General features: G+C 32.8%; 4 protein-coding genes across 4 annotated transcripts; 2 read left to right on the top strand and 2 right to left on the bottom strand.

The window, feature by feature from the left end:
• Window positions 1-1451: 1451 nt before the first annotated feature.
• LOC139091538 (atlastin-2-like) lies at window positions 1452-3125 on the top strand. The gene is made up of 2 exons (XM_070641673.1): window positions 1452-1661; window positions 1725-3125. The coding sequence occupies exons 1-2, from the start codon at window positions 1452-1454 to the stop codon at window positions 3123-3125; spliced, it is 1611 nt and encodes a 536-aa protein (XP_070497774.1).
• A 112-nt stretch (window positions 3126-3237) lies between these two features.
• Window positions 3238-5409, bottom strand: LOC139091534 (atlastin-like). The gene is made up of 2 exons (XM_070641668.1): window positions 5177-5409; window positions 3238-5113 (listed from the first exon to the last, which is right to left on the bottom strand). The coding sequence occupies exons 1-2, from the start codon at window positions 5384-5386 to the stop codon at window positions 3491-3493; spliced, it is 1833 nt and encodes a 610-aa protein (XP_070497769.1). The 5' UTR covers window positions 5387-5409; the 3' UTR covers window positions 3238-3490.
• Window positions 5410-5926: 517 nt separating this feature from the next.
• LOC139091535 (atlastin-like) lies at window positions 5927-8057 on the bottom strand. The gene is made up of 2 exons (XM_070641669.1): window positions 7815-8057; window positions 5927-7751 (listed from the first exon to the last, which is right to left on the bottom strand). The coding sequence occupies exons 1-2, from the start codon at window positions 8022-8024 to the stop codon at window positions 6372-6374; spliced, it is 1590 nt and encodes a 529-aa protein (XP_070497770.1). The 5' UTR covers window positions 8025-8057; the 3' UTR covers window positions 5927-6371.
• Window positions 8058-8420: 363 nt separating this feature from the next.
• LOC139091537 (atlastin-2-like) lies at window positions 8421-10298 on the top strand. Its single transcript, XM_070641672.1, has 2 exons — window positions 8421-8663; window positions 8727-10298. The coding sequence occupies exons 1-2, from the start codon at window positions 8454-8456 to the stop codon at window positions 10089-10091; spliced, it is 1575 nt and encodes a 524-aa protein (XP_070497773.1). The 5' UTR covers window positions 8421-8453; the 3' UTR covers window positions 10092-10298.
• The last annotated feature ends 7120 nt before the right edge of the window (window positions 10299-17418 follow it).

Below are 17418 nucleotides of genomic sequence, written 5' to 3'. Positions count from 1 at the left end.
ACATCATATGGAATCCAAATGACTACCACATGACATCTACATGACTACTACATAAAATCAACATGACTGCCACATAACATCTACATGACAACTATGTGACTTCCATATGACATCCACATGACTGCCATGTGACATCCACATGACTGCAATATTACATCCACATGACTGCCACATGACTGTCACTTAACATCCAAATGACATCCATATGACACCCAAATGACTACCACATGACTGTCTCATGACATCCACATCTATTACAAACGAGTTCACTACGAACATTTAGAAAGCTCCTCAAAGTCTCCATAATTCTCAAAAAATGACTGAAAATCCAATTTGCCCATCACCAAATATGCGCCTTCCCCAATCCACCTCAAATCCCATTCCCAACTTCCATCTGTTTTTCCACATGTGCATATATACAATCTGTATCACTGTAGGTAGCCATGCATATTCATTTACTTTCTATCAGAAATATATTCTTCCGTATTTTTTTTTTTGTTGCCCTTTCCGAAAAATGCATTTCCGATTGAATGATTTATTTGTGTTACATGCGACACATAAAGCACATACATGAGTACACACACAGACAAACATCACATTCAATAGATTTTTTGATATGAAATATAAATGAATGCAAAAAAGTTTGATGCGATATGAGTTATAAAATCGCCGAAGCTCCTTTTTTTGAGTATTATAATGGAACTGAATATTGAGGCGATTTATTTTTGGTTGATTTACATTTTTTGATTGGATTTTTTTTGTGTCTATTTTCCTTTAGTGTCGAAAATGGACAAAAATGAAAAAAAGCTTTAAATAATTTAATGGCTGGTCACTTTAAGTCCAAAATCTGTTCCTCACCTTCCTGGAAAAATCATCGATAATTGTCTCATCATGCTGTTTTATGGTCTGACATCTTGTGGGTGTAAAAGGGCAGAAAAATCAGAAATTCTTGGAAGGTAATGTCATGACTTTATTGACAGTTTGATATGAGAAAGTGTTTTAAAATTAGGAATGAAGGAGATTAGGCTTTGTGTGGGGATATTCACACCTACTTACTGATTTTACCGCATTTAGAGCTCGTCGAAAGCTGGATCTGGCTTTAGGTAGCTTCTACCAGCTTCTAATTCCCAGCACTTTTGTATCGATGCTCACACAGTAATCTCATAAGCTTTTTGGTCTACCTCGAGATTTTAGATAGTAACCGCTGTACCGCATATCATTTTCTACAGTCACAGCATCGTGTGACTCAACAAACTATGAACAACACTAATCTATTGCTCATAACTAGCAAAAAAAAACTTGAAATATAACTATTTGTTATGTGTGAATTTTTTCGAATTCGGAACGTACTGATTTTTATGATTTTTGGCGATTTGAAGAACCAGTTTTATATAGATATAAAATTTTTGTAAAAAAAGCTCAATTTTTGTGTTAAATAAAAATAATTAAAAATGTCGCATTTTCATCAATTTGGAAGTCCAAAAAGTGTTTTAAGTTTCTCAGATACAAAGGAAGTCATCGTAAATTATGAAGAACTTGATCGAATCTTTAGCCATCCGGAGATTCAAGATCGTAAGGTTGTGATTCTTTCAGTAATTGGAGCTTTTCGTGGTGGAAAAAGTTTCTTTTTGGATTATTGCTTGAGATTCTTGTATGCTCACGTAAGTTTCTCATGTCTCAATCAGTAATAAGCTTTAATAAATTGTTAATTCTGCGTGTTTCAGTTTCCATCAATTTCAAATCCATGGAAACCAAATTTTATCTTTAACATCAATCCAAATTGGATGGGTGACTCAAATGAACCATTGACTGGTTTCTCATGGCAAGCTGGCTCAAGTCGTAACACAATCGGAGTCATTTTCTGGAGTGACGTCTTCCTACACACAATCGACAGAAATGGTGAAAAGCTAGCGATTTTCGTGATGGATACTCAAGGTCTTTTTGACAATGAATCAAGTTTAATTGACAATTCAAGAATCTTCTCACTTGGAACTCTCCTGTCATCAATTCAAGTACTGAATCTCATCAATCACATCCAAGAAGATCAACTTCAATATCTACAATACGCAATAGAACTCACAAAGTATAATGCTGATATAAAAGGAAAGCCATTCCAAAAATTGTTGTTCCTCATTCGTGACTGGAACCATGGAGATGATTATAAGTTTGGTTTTCAAGGCGGACGGAAATATCAGAAAAAATTGCTAGAATTAAAACCTAAAAATGATGATCAGCTTTCAGTCCGTCAATCAATAATTGATAATTTTGATCACATTGATTCATGTTTGCTGCCCCATCCAGGGAAGACTGTTGCTAGAACTCGAACTTATAATGGATGTTGGTCGGAAATGGACAAGGATTTCCGTGTGGAACTTAAAAATATCATCGAAAATATTCTAGATCCCCAAAATATGATTAAAAAGACACTTAATTTACGAGAAATTAGAGTCAAGGATTTCAAGTCTTTAATTCATGAATATTTCAAGCTTTTTCAATCAGAATCACTTCCAAAGCCAAAATCAATGTATGAAATGACCGTCGAAAGTCAATTGAATAATTTGGTTGAAAATAAAGTTGATGACTACAAAATGAAGATCTATCGCAATAGAGACTTACTTGATGAAAAAACAGCACCAGCTATTCATAACTTTTGCAAAAATAATGTTCTTGAAGACTTTATCAAGGAACAAAAGATGGGATCAGCTGATCATGCAATTAAATATGAATTAAAACTATCTAATGACATCGACAGCACCTTTAACATGATCAGCAACATCAAAAACTCAAGACCTGATGATTTCAAGAAAATTAAAACTGATCTCGAGTCAAAAATGACGAAGGAAAAAAACAAGAAAGCTGAGATTGAAAACGAAATAAGGCAGGCAGAAAACGCTTTACAGAAGCTTGATGAGATGTTGGAAAGCAATAAGATTGATAAAGATACATACGACCAGATAAGTAACATTTGGAAAAAACGCGTCAAAAGTGATCAAAAAAGATTGAAAGATGAGGATGTGAAGGAACAAAAAGGAAATTTATTCCGAAAACAGCTGATTGATTTTATTACTAATTTTGCTACTCAATTTTTGGCAAAAGTTGCAGTTGAACTTTGCCGTCCTAGTTAATTATTAAGAAAATATGTTTTTTAATCATTTTTTATTACTTTTTAGTTACTTTTCATTTAAAATTTATGGATTAAATCAGTGGGCAATATTTTCATTTCTGCGGCACATCTTGGTGGTAAACCTTGACCAAAACCACACACGGTATATTTTTCTAGTATTTCCAAATAAATATAACGACAAACTAATGTGCAGCAACACACAGATTGCCCACCACTGGATTAAACAAATAATTTTATTAGTTGAGGACAAAATTGCTTCATAGCTTAACATCAACTGGATATTTAGGTGATTGGTTAGTCAATTATTATTGATTCATTTATATCATACATTAACTGTTATTTCAAAATTTAAACATAATAAAAATATTACATAATCAAGCACTGATTTGGATGTAACCTTTCACTTGCATCTCTTACGTACGGATCGTTCAAACGTTCCCGTTCAGTATTAATATCCGACAGCAATCTGTTCGTTTTCATCATTTTAAATGCAATAAATGATAACATAGCTAGAACAGCAATTGATCCTGTTCCTATTGTGCAGAACGAGCCAGCAATAAAGTAAGATACAAGTGCTGCTGCTACGGATATTAAGATTGCAACTGCAATTGCAGTGCAAGTTATAAAAGACTCTAAATTGTCGTTAATTCTTGTTCTAAAAGACTTTTCAAACTTTTCTTTCTGTTCGTAAAGCGTAATTTTGTCTTTCTCGACATTTAAACGTGTTTTGAGTATGTCCTTTCGTCTCTGATACTCAACCTGATCAATTTCGTTGATTATACTGTTGTAATTTAATTTTGTTATCATAGTACTAATGTTAATGTTCATTTCATTGGCATTAGTAGCTTCACGTTTTTCATTGTCCAGAGCAGCATTTAAAATTGCAATTTCATCATCACATTCTAGACTTGACATGTTAGCACGATCCCTAAAATACTGAAATATCAGATCTATTGAATCCATAAGTTTTTGTCGATATTCCTCCTCGTGCTCAGTATTTCCCATTTTTCGTTCCTTGAAGTACAACCATAATGCTCGATCTTTGCATAAATCATGTACAATTACGTCCACTGCATCAATCTTATTAAGCAATTGTTTATTACGATAAATTGCCAATTTGTAGGACTTGATGCATCTTTCAATCAAACTTTCCATTGCACAATCAACAGTAAATTCATAAATGCTTGATACATCTGGAACTTCGTTCTGTTTAAATAAGTCGAAATACATTTGATTGTATGTCCTCATTTCCTTGACTGTTAATTCTCTCGAATTTATTTTCTTCTTCATTAAGTCATCGGGACAAAGTAAAGACTCAATAAATCCTTTAAGCACAATTTTAAAATCTTCATCCATTGCTGACCAACGACCATCGTAAGCCTTTGTACGCGCGACTGTTTTGCCTGGATGAGGAAGCAGACAGCATGCAATATTCTCAAAACTATGAACTATCGTTTCTCTTACAGATTGAAGATCTTTCTTTTGATTGGGTTTAATTCTCAAAATATCTCTAAGATACTCTCTACCACCAATTAATCCATGCTCAAAATCATCTTCATTTTGCCAATCTCGAATACAAAATACAAAATTCTGAAATGGAGCTTTTCGGTCCTTTTCGCTTGCTGAAAATTTTGATAGTTCCATTGTATACTGCAGATATTGTAGTTGATCTTCTTGGATGCGATTGATTAGATTAAAGACTTGAATTGATGACAAAAGAGTTCCAAGTGAGAAGATTCTTGAATTGTCAACAAAAGTTGATTCATTGTCAAAAAGACCTTGAGTATCCATCACGAAAATTGCGATTTTTTCTCCAGATATGTCGATTGTGTGTAGGAAGACGTCACTCCAGAAAACGATCCCGATTGTGTTACGACTTGAGCCTGCTTGCCATGAGAAACCCGTCAATGGTTCATTTGAGTCACCCATCCAATTGGGATTTTTTTCAAAGATAAAACTTTGTTTCCATGGATTTGAAATTGATGGAAACTGAAACACACAAAATTAACAATTTATTAAGCCTTATTACTGATCGAGACATGAGAGACTTACGTGAGCATACAAGAATCTCAAGCAATAATCCAAAAAGAAACTTTTTCCACCACGAAAAGCTCCAATTACTGAAAGAATCACAACCTTACGATCTTGAATTTCCGGATGGCTAAAGATTCGATCAAGTTCTTCATAATTCACGATGACTTCCTTTGTATCTGAGAAACTTAAAACACTTTTTGGACTTCCAAATTGATGAGAATGCGACATTTTTTAATTTTTTTCACAAAAAAACTTTTTTCGTTCGTCTCAAATTTTTGGAAACTAATAATCAACTAAAAAACCAGTTCTATAAAACTACTACAGATAGAAAAAGCGAATCATTGAGGAATAAGATAACAAAATGTTATCCTCATATAACAGCAAAGCTTAATAATAACTCATAAGTTCTACGAATGGAAATTAGAGTTTGAAAAGAATTTTAGAGCAAGAGTTAACGACAGTTTAGAGTCATTCATAACTAGTACTGCAATTGCAGTTGCAATCTTAATATCCGTAGCAGCAGCACTTGTATCTTACATTATTGCTGTCTCGTTCTGCACAATAGGAACAGGATCAATTGTTATTCTAGCTATGTTATCATTTATTGCATTTAAAATGATGAAAACGAACAGATTGCTGTCGGATATTAATATTGAACGGGAACATTTAAACGATCCGTACGTAAGAGATGCAAGTGAAAGGTTACATCCAAATCAGTGCTTGATTATGTAATATTTTTATTATGTTTAAATTTTTAAATAACAGTTAATGAATAATATAAAATAATTGACTAACCAATCACCTAAATATCCAGTTGATGTTAAGCTATGAAGCAATTTTGTCCACAACTAATAAAATTATTTGTTTAATCCAGTGGTTGGCAACTTGTGTGTTGCTGCACATTAGTTTGCCGTTATACTTATTTAGAAATACTAGAACAGTATACCGTGTATGGTTTTAGTCGAGGTTTACATCCAAGATGTGCCGAAAAAAATTAAAGATTGGCCAACACTGATTTAATTCATTCATTTCAAATGAAGTTTAAATATTTGTCGAGTACAGAGTTGGTAGGACTTTGTGAGTCTGAATTCCATGAATCCAGTGGAGGTGCCTCGTCATTAGAGTCCGCCTAACTCTGTCTGACTTACAAGGTTACATTAAACAAATAAAGAAGTAATAAAAAATGATAAAAAAAAACATATTTTCTTAATAATTAAAGTATATTGCAAAAATTGGATTTACCAGTTATGCTTATAAATTTTTCCAAATATTTTTGGAATGAACTTTCTTCCCGTTCCTTATCATCCACACCTTTCAATCTTTTTTGGTTACTTTTGATGCGTTTTTTTAAAATTTTACTAATCTTGTCGTATGTCTCTTTATCAATCTCGTTGCTTTCCAACATTTTGTAAAGCTTCTGTTTATAATTTTCTGTCTGTTTTAAATCGTTTTCAATCTCAGCTTTCTTGTTTTTTTCCTTCATCCTTTTTGACTCGAGATCAGTTTCAATTTCCTTCAAGTCATCAGGTCTTGAGTTTTTGATGTTGCTGATCATGTTAAAGGTGCTGTCGATGTCATTAGATAGTTTTAATTCATATTTAATTGCATGATCAGCTGATCCCATCTTTTGTTCCTTGCTAAAGTCTTCAACAACCTTATTTTTACAATAATTATGAATAACTGGTGCTGTTTTTTCATCAAGTAAGTCTCTATTGCGATAGATCTTCATTTTGTAGTCATCAACTTTATTTTCAACCAAATTATTCAATTGACTTTCGACGGTCATTTCGTACATTGATTTTGGCTTTGGAAGTGATTTTGATTGAAAAAGCTTGAAATATTCATGAATTAAAGACTTGAAATCCTTGACTCTAATTTCACGTAAATTAAGAGTCTTTTTAATCATATTTTGGGGATCTAGAATATTTTCGATGATATTCTTAAGTTCCACACGGAAATCCTTGTCCATTTCCGACCAACATCCATTATAAGTTCGAGTTCTAGCAACAGTCTTCCCTGGATGGGGCAGCAAACATGAATCAATGTGATCAAAATTATCAATTATTGATTGACGGACTGAATGCTGATCATCATTTTTAGGTTTTAATTCTAGCAATTTTTTCTGATATTTCCGTCCGCCTTGAAAACCAAACTTATAATCATCTCCATGGTTCCAGTCACGAATGAGGAACAACAATTTTTGGAATGGCTTTCCTTTTATATCAGCATTATACTTTGTGAGTTCAATTGCGTTTTGTAGATATTGAAGTTGGTCTTCTTGGATGTGATGGTTGAAATTCAGTACTTGAATTGATGATAGAAGAGTTCCAAGTGAGAAGATTCTTGAATTGTCAAGAATTGTTGAATCAGTGTCAAAAAGACCTTGAGTATCCATCACAAAAATTGCGATTTTTTCTCCAGATATGTCAATTGTGTGTAAGAAGACGTCACTCCAGAAAACGACTCCAATTGTGTCACGATTTGAGCCAGCTTGCCATGAGAAACCAGTCAAAGGTTCGTTTGAGTCACCCATCCAATTGGGATTTTTTTCAAAGATAAAACTTTGATTCCATGGATTTGAAATTGATGGAAACTGAAACACACAAAATTAACAATTTATTAAGCCTTATTACTGATCGAGACATGAGAAACTTACGTGAGCATACAAGAATCTCAAGCAATAATCCAAAAAGAAACTTTTTCCACTACGAAAAGCTCCAATTACTGAAAGAATCACAACTTTACGATCTTGAATTTCCGGATGGCTAAAGATTCGATCAAGTTCTTCATAATTCACGATGACTTCCTTTGTATCTGAGAAAGTTAAAACACCTTTTGGACTTCCAAATTGGTGAGAATGCGACATTTTATAATTTTGAAAAAATAAAAATATTTTTGGAGATTTTAATGGCTTTTAAAAACTGGTTTGAAAAGTCTATAGTTTGTTATCTTTTCAAAAATATTTCCGTTACTCATATTTTTGAGCACTAAATTACTAAATAAATTTGTTATTCGTCAATTTATCTTTAATCTTTTAATTAGCTCGTGAATTTCACATTTATTATTGAAAATTACGATATTTCTTAAGTATAAAAATGCTTAATTTAAGCAATTTGCTTTACTATAAGTTATTATTAAGCTTTGCTTTTCTATGAGGATAACATTTTGTTATCTTATTCCTCAATGATTCGCTTTTTCCATTTGTAGTAGTTTAATAGAACTGGTTTTTTAGTTGATTATTAGTTTCAAAAAATTTGAGACGAACGAAAAAATTTTTTTGTGAAAATAATTAAAAATGTCGCATTCTCATCAATTTGGAAGTCCAAAAAGTGTTTTAAGTTTCTCAGATACAAAGGAAGTCATCGTAAATTATGAAGAACTTGATCGAATCTTTAGCCATCCGGAGATTCAAGATCGTAAAGTTGTGATTCTTTCAGTAATTGGAGCTTTTCGTGGTGGAAAAAGTTTCTTTTTGGATTATTGCTTGAGATTCTTGTATGCTCACGTAAGTTTCTCATGTCTCGATCAGTAATAAGCTTTGAAAAATTGTTAATTTTGTGTGTTTCAGTTTCCATCAATTTCAAATCCATGGAAACCAAATTTTATCTTTGAAAAAAATCCCAATTGGATGGGTGACTCAAATGAACCATTGACGGGTTTCTCATGGCAAGCTGGCTCAAATCGTGACACAATTGGGATCGTTTTCTGGAGTGACGTCTTCCTACACACAATTGACAGAAATGGTGAAAAGCTAGCGATTTTTGTGATGGATACTCAAGGTCTTTATGATAATGATTCAAGTACATCTGATAATAATAGAATCTTTGGCATTGGAACTTTAATTTCATCAATTCAAATTTTTAATGTTATGGCTAGAATTCAGGAAGATCAACTTCTAAATTTTCAACTTGCAACTGAATTGACAAAGTTTTATGGCGCGAGTAAACATCCATTTACAGGATGTCCATTTCAAAATTTGTTATTCCTGATAAGAGATTGGACTGATGAAGACTATGCATATGGAATTGAAGGTGGAAAAGAATATTTTGATAAAATTTTTATGAAAACTGTGTCAAAAAATGAAGAATTAAGGAAAGTCCGAGAATCAATTAAAAATTGTTTTGAACGAATTGAGTGCTGTCTGCTTCCACATCCAGGGAAGACTGTTGCGGGTAAGAAATCATATAATGGACGAATATCAGACATGGATGAAGAATTTCATGATGAAATAAGGAATATTATCGAATATATTCTGTTACCCGACAATATGATTCGAAAGAAAATGAATTCACAAGAATTGACCAGCATGGAAATGAAAAAATTCATTTTTGATTACTTTAAACTCTATCAATCAGAAGACATCCCAATAACTCCGACAATATTTGAACAAACTGTTAAGAATAAAATGGAAATTTTGATTGAAGAATGCGTCGAGGATTACAAACTGGCTGTTTATCGTAACAAAGATCTAGTAAAGGATCAAACATTTGAGACAATTCATAAAATGTGTAAAGCACGTGCTCTAAAATTGTATGATGATACGAAAAAACTGGGATTTGATAAGCATATAGAATTTTACAGAGCTGAACTAGAACAAAATATTGAGAAAGTTAGTAAGGAATTTGCAAGATATATTCCTAATCAGTTTGAAGTATGTGATGAATATATAGCTGAACTAGATGTAAAATTACAAAATTTCATAAATCGTCCAAATGATTTGAAAAAATCTCTAGAAAAGGTTGAAAATGAAAAAAGAAACTTTATTCCAAATGATGAATCCAATCTATCAAAAAGTAATACTTCGGAAATATTTTCACAACGTTTCATAGCCGAGAATAAGCGAATTGATGACGCAAAAAAAGCAAAAGATAAAGAAAAAAGTTTTAGGGAAAGGTTGAAAAGAGCAATTCGTCGTTTATGTATATTGATCTAATATCTAAATAGCACCAACCAGGCAACCAGGCAACTCTGACACTATTTTAATCAAATCCTGTACCAAAATAGATTCAAACCGATTCGTGATCCGTTCTTTTCTCTTTTCCCCTGGATATTTAGGGTAATATAAAAATAGTCTATCTTGTATAGTTCTAAAAAACAAACATTTTGATGTATAATATGTTAAATAAAACACTATAATTAAGCCGAAATTTGAAAAACAAACTCGATTTCTGACACTGAAAATTTGCGACTTAATCTGAATTTTTGGACAAAAATGTTTGTAATTTCATGAATAATGAGTTCTAAGGTTCAAAAATTAGTCGTACTTGTTCATTTATCAATGCTCTACAATGCAAAATATCTTAAGTTAGTCAAAAACTGGTTTAAAGTAGTTAAATTAATGATTTTTTGTAAAAGCGTTAAGAAGTTTTTTCATACAAATTTTTCTGTGTTTACAACAACAAAAATATACACAAAAATTCGAAAAAAATTAAAATTAATAGCTTAATTTGTTAATAATTGAACTGGAATGGAACTAGAGGCTGTATTTATGTTGCCTTTTTGTGTTTTGGTACTCAGATTATTTAACAGAAGTCGTTTTTTAAAGTTTTGAGTGATTTTAGTAAATGGAACTTTTTTTTCGTCTAAGCCTAAAAATTGGAATATTTTTTCTATGATACATGAAGGCTGCCTTCCTCATTCACAGAATCACGTAACATTCGTACAATCCCACAAAGTGATATATTGCAATTCAACTTCCTTCCTCCTAAAATCAACCTTCCCATGACCATCATGACACCGACAAACCATCGATGCCAAATCGAGAAAATTTTGTTATTGAATTGAACAATTTTTCTCGCATTTTAATTAATTAAGTAGTCCCCGACTCGCATCAATGAAGCTTCAGGTAATTTTAAAATCATCTCAATTTGCTAGTAAATTTTCAATTTATATTGAGTATCTTTCGTACCTTAACCGTCGACACAACATAATATGTACACTATAAACATAACCGAATGACTTTTTTAAATTGCAATCAATACATTCAGCTCCGGTATTGCCATCTCATATCAACCAGACGTGTTTTTACAGCAATTTTCCATTACATCGATTGCAATGGTAATGGGCGATAGAGCGTTTGAAATTAATTTTCACAGAACTCTGAATCTTTTGCCGCTTCTCAATACAATGCCTTCGATATTCCTTAGCGCTTACACACACACACATACATACACACAGCATTATGGGGAAAATAATTGGAGAGTAAATGGAATTTTCTTATTGTTCTAACTTTTCCCTCTGTCACTTTATGGTTCAATACAGAGTTGCAAAACAGGTGCTTGTGACATGCGAAAACCGTACAAATTCTTGATAATTTGTATGGTTTTGTAGGAAAAACCATATAAATACGGTTTTTGCCTGTCACAGGCACATACTAAAACCATACAAATTCTTGATAATTTGTATGGTTTTGTAGGAAAAACCATATAAATACGGTTTTTGCCTGTCACAGGCACATACTAAAACCGTACAAATTCTTGATAATTTGTATGGTTTTGTAGGAAAAACCATATAAATACGGTTTTTGCCTGTCACAGGCACATACTAAAACCGTACAAATTCTTGATAATTTGTATGGTTTTGTAGGAAAAACCATATAAATACGGTTTTTGCCTGTCACAGGCACATACTAAAACCGTACAAATTCTTGATAATTTGTATGGTTTTGTAGGAAAAACCATATAAATACGGTTTTTGCCTGTCACAGGCACATACTAAAACCGTACAAATTCTTGATAATTTGTATGGTTTTGTAGGAAAAACCATACAAATAAGGTTTTTGTCTGTCACAGGCACATACTAAAACCGTACAAATTCTTGATAATTTGTATGGTTTTGTAGGGAAAACAGTTCTTGTCTGTCACATGCACTTGTTCTGCAACTCTGGTTCAATATATCTGACTTGTACATGTACAATTGGTATAGATGAGAAATAATTGAAAATCTGTTCAATATCTTATAATTGAATGGGAATAAAAAAATATATTGGATGGGATGATGATGATGGCGATGTTATTAATTGGTAGTTTATTGCTAGAATCAAATTATTAATTCTCGTCTCTTCTACTCTATTAACTTCGAACTTCTCGTCTAGCTGAATCTCAATTGCATTCAGCATTTGATGAATAATGAACTATGAGTCATTATGATGCAAAGTTAAATCCATTGGAATATTTTTGTAATCAAATGAAGGGATGAATATGTCCATTTATTAATTTAATTAAATATTTAAAAGTTTTATGGTGACTGGTTGGTATTGAAAGGAGTCACTTGTGGATATTGAGGGAATGTCTTCGGAATAAAAGATAGATGCAGGAACTAAATGCAGTTAGTTATGAATTTTTGATTAACAAAGCTTCATTTAGCACATGATCTTGAAGAAGACTGCTTGATTATGCTCTTGCCTTAAGTTTTGTCCAAACTGTCCAAACTGACACACATTAGTGTGCCGCCAAGGTTTTTCAAAATGTCATGAACAGTATACGTGCAAGGTGTGGCATGGCGCAAACAAGGTTGGACAATACTGCTTTAGGGGAAAACTTGGGACAGAAGTCGATTTTTGATAGTATAACTAATTAAAATTCAACAAAATCAAGTCGATTTAAATCAATCCAGAATTATAACTTAGAAATGGTTGTGATTCACAGGATAAACCGGTTTTCCCAAAGCGGTCTATAATTTTTCAGTAAACCACCGAAAAAGCGGACGATAAGAAACTATCCCTAACAGGCAAAGAGATCGTTTTTAGGTATTGTAGTGATTATTTTTTACCATCCATTCCCTGTCAAAGCACTGTTCATTTTCTGCAAAATTTGACTATTTTCGGTCAATTAATCAATCGTTTCTGGCCAATAAATAGAAAAACGGTCAAAAAATTGGCAAGACTCGCCTGGAAAATCGTCAGCGTTCGATCGAAAAATGACAGAATTTGGTCGGTAAATAGTATGATTCACTCGAAAAATCTGTCATTAAAACGGTCGAAAATTAGGTTGGTCTCATGAATCACGCCGTAGGAATCAACCTACATCTCCAAAATGTTCAGCTCCATCTTGGATAATTTCAAAACTGGAACTCTAAAAGTCATTAAAATGTTGTCAAACTCTTCAAATAGCATCAATAAGTCAAAAACTCAATTTAAAATAGCAACAACAACATCTCATTAGCCTCATTCATCTCCAAAATCGTGACATAATATCACCCAAAAAATCAATATTTTTCAATCATTCTCTATTTTCTCATTAATATCATCAACATAAAATAAAATCCCCCGCCATTAAAATTCAAATCACAAGAAAAGTCATCAGCTATGCAGCTACCATCCACTAGTTATATAAAAAAAATTTTTTGCTTTCTATCCTAATTTCACGCTCGATTCCTCTCGACGTCAGATTGTAAACATGTTTTTTAACGATGAAATTTATCGACAACTACTTTTCATACAAAAGATCAACTTTTATTTCTTTTTTTTTTCATCAAAGATGAGTTGAGAATATTAAATATTTTCTACTTATTGTCTTGAAAGTTTTATTTTTTTTTTGTTGCTGCTTTGCTTTTACTTAATTTTTTATTGAGCAGGATTTTCGGGAAGAAAAAGTTTTGTTAATGACACAATTGTGTCATACTTGTGCACCAGGTACTATGATGGATTTAAGGGCGTATAAAGGATACAGTGAAGCTTATAGTCTCGATTTTCACCAATTTTTGAGAGTGATATCGAGACCAAGACGAGACGGGGACAGCGACTGTAACGCACTTTTCGGAAGACGCATTCTCGACCAAATTACGAAATCTAAACCGAAGATCTTGATCTCGGGGTTGAGAGCTCGAAAATAGTGATCGAAACTGTCGCTTTTTACACATTTAGTTGTACCAAACCCTTTAGATCTACAGTTTATAGTGGAATTCAAACTACTTGCATTTCGTTTCCATGGTACACTGTTACAAAATTAATTTCCATAATGACTGCTTTTTGGAGGCTGCTTCAAAACGAAGGCCTCAAAACCTGGTGAAGCTCCATATGAGACATTAAAGGAATTCAGTTTGAGTAATCGACAGTGGAAGAAGTTACATGGCAGAGAAGATATTTGTAGATATTAACAGATTCAGAAGCAAATCCTGACTGATCTTGGAAGGAAGCAAAAAAGTTGATTCAGATAATTCAGTACCAGAGTGTGGCCGTCTCAAATTCGAATTCTTCGACATTTGAATGTCGAAGAAATTCGAACTATTCGAACTCAACTTATTTTAAAATAAAAATTTACGTTACGAAGAAAAGTATGAGTAACGGTCAAAAAAAAATTGAATTTTATCGAAAAAAATATTTTTTTTGAAAAAAATTAACAGTCGTTTTTGAGAAAGCCACACTCTGTTCAGTACAAGAAGGAAATGGGGTTTGACTCTAACCTAATAGCTTGCGCTAAATTTTTTATGATAGAAATTCAAACATTTTTAAGGATTTTTGGGTTTTTGTCTAGAAAAATTATAGAAAATTGAAGAATTTTGTCAAAAATGCATAAGTTTTGATTTCCTCAGATACGGTTTGGTGTGACTATACCGTGAGACCGTATCATACCAGTACTAGATATAACATTCACCAATTGTCTTAGTTCAGTTCAAGCAATTCAGCCAACGCTGTAATTCTACCTAGCTGTTCCCATAAATTCATAACTTGAATGAAAAATCATTTTAAAGACATTCAACTTTAATTACCTTTCAAATGCGCTTCCCAACCCTTCCTACCTCAACTTCCATTTCCCCTAAAAGTGAGCGCATACACGAAAAAAATCAAGAAAATAAAGTTTTTATCTCAATTTTTCTTAGCTTATTTCGCCTTCTTTTTTTTGTCTATGAAAAGCTGTTGTCAGATATTTGAAAAGTTTTTCTCGATATTGCTTATTGCTTCCGTCTTTTTCCTTCCTATTATCTATTTAGTCAGCGATTTTTATTGTATTGTGTTTTGCTTTTCTTTTATTTTTGTAAAGGAATAAACTTTTACTTGTAGCTTGACTGTTGAAACTGATAGAAAATTTCCTTCATCGTCCCTTTTTTGATGTGCTTTATAATTTTTTTTAAAGTTGAAAAGCTTCTTAACAGATTCTCTATGTCTTTGTTTTGACAGTCACTTCTACATAGGGACACAAAAAAACTGGTGTCATTTCATGAATGGCTCTTTTTTGTGAATGTAATCTCTAACTTTTGTATATATTCTAGCCATCTTTCAAGGGCTAGACACTACAATGAACAAGACTGTACTTACTATGCTTACTGTACTGTCGTGTACTGTCGTGTACTGTCGTGTACTGTCGTATACTGTCGTGTACTGTAGTATACTGTCGTATACTATCGTATACTGTCGTATGCTATCGTATACTGTCGTATACTGTCGTATACTGTCGTTTACTGTCGTGTACTGTCGTGTACTGTCGTATACTGTCGTGTACTGTCGTATACTGTCGTATACTGTCGTATACTATCGTTTACTGTCGTGTACTGTCGTTTTTTGTCGTTTACTGTCGTTTACAGTCGTGTCCTGACGCTTACAATCGTATACTGTCGGGTACTGTAGTATACTATCGTATACCAGACTAGCGTCATTTCAAATATTGATCGTTATTATTTGAATGAAAAAACGGGGATGGAAACTATATTTTTAAAAAATAAATGACCGTTGAAAATTTTTAAATTCGAAAAATACGTTGCAAACAAAAAATCAATAATTATTCAAATTATGTTGCATGTAACTGTTTTCTTTCAAATGAGCAATGATATCAATGATAACTTGAGTCTTAATTTCATGAAATTTCATGAAAAGAACTGATAATTTTTAAAAAATATTTTTCGTTGTTTACATTTATATCAACGGTAAAATATTTTTTGAATTTTCGCAATCAATTTCGAATATTTTCGAACTAATTTCGAATTTTTTCGAAATGAAATGACGCAAGTCTGTCGTATACTGCTGTTTACTTTCGTGTACTGTCGCGTATGCTGTCGTTAACTGTCGTATACTGTCGTATACTATCGTATACTGTCGTGTACAGTCGTATACAGTCTCATACTGTCGTGTCCAACCCTCTGCCATCATCTGTACTCTTTTTTAATCTCTTTCCATTCACAAGTGTCGTTATCGTTGATGGAAAGAAAGATGAAAAGTTTGTCTGAATGAGAAAATGTCTTGATTGAGCAATTTTAAAAGTTTTACAAATGGAAATAGTTATTATAACATTCTTCGTTATGGATTCAATCTTGACGGCGATTTTGAGTGGAGAGCTTAATTTTTCAATCTGTTGTAATTGTATAAAGTTATGTGATTTGGAGTTATTTTGATGTTGTGAGTTTGGATATAGAATTAGTATTAAATTTGATTTTTAATGGAGTGGATTGATGACATCTGTGATTTGAATATGATTAACAATGTTATGGATATTTTGAGAAGTTTAATGGTAATGTTATTGGAATTGATGTCTTTAATGGCTGTTTTGAAGATTTTTTGATGGGTTTCAAGATTTGACCTTCTAAATTAATGGTAATTTTTGGATATATCAGAGTTTCCAACTAGACTAATCGCAACAAGCTTGGTGTTTGGTTTGAGGCTCAAAGCCTTCCTCTTTTTTGACCAAATTCTTGAATTTTTTAGAGTTTTCCTGGCTATACAGACCATTTGTGATCAATGGACTCCCTCAGATGGCACCTGAAACTGGCTCTATCGCTCTTCACCACCAATATAAGCTGTATGATTACAATATGGCTCCAAACAAGCCAAAATGACAACAAGTCTGAATCCATAAATCTCTAAAACATCAAAATATATTTAATTTTTGTTCATACAAATACCTTTTTCCTCAAGAATCCAACTAGCCACACCTTTGATGATCCAACACCTCAAAAACATGTCCCAATTTTACTACACTTTTCCTTATTTACACTGAAAAATATTTTTCCTGCAAAAATGTCATCTAAAATCGATTTTTGTCTATGCAAACTATGATCAAAAAAATATTTTTTTTTTATATCTATGCCAATATTTGCAAAACATTGAACATCGGTACACAAGTGGTGGGCAACCTTTTTTATGTCATAACACATGGGGCGGTGCCAAAGAATTTTCTTATGGAAGCCCGACCGTTGTTTTTTGATTTTTTTTAAACGGTTAACGGTTTTCCTAACCTCCAAGGGGCGAGGGGCACGTGAACTTAATGCCCCCTCTCCCCCTGTGCTACGCTCCTGACACGGTACATCTTTATAGTAAGCCTCACACACGG

This window comes from Chironomus tepperi, unplaced genomic scaffold, assembly GCF_022539635.2.
Source record: "Chironomus tepperi strain 1889 unplaced genomic scaffold, CSIRO-AGI_Ctep_v1 contig_247, whole genome shotgun sequence".
NCBI lineage: Eukaryota > Metazoa > Arthropoda > Insecta > Diptera > Chironomidae > Chironomus > Chironomus tepperi.
Note: the sequence above shows the minus strand (reverse complement) of the source record. Positions and strands in the feature narration are given on the sequence as shown.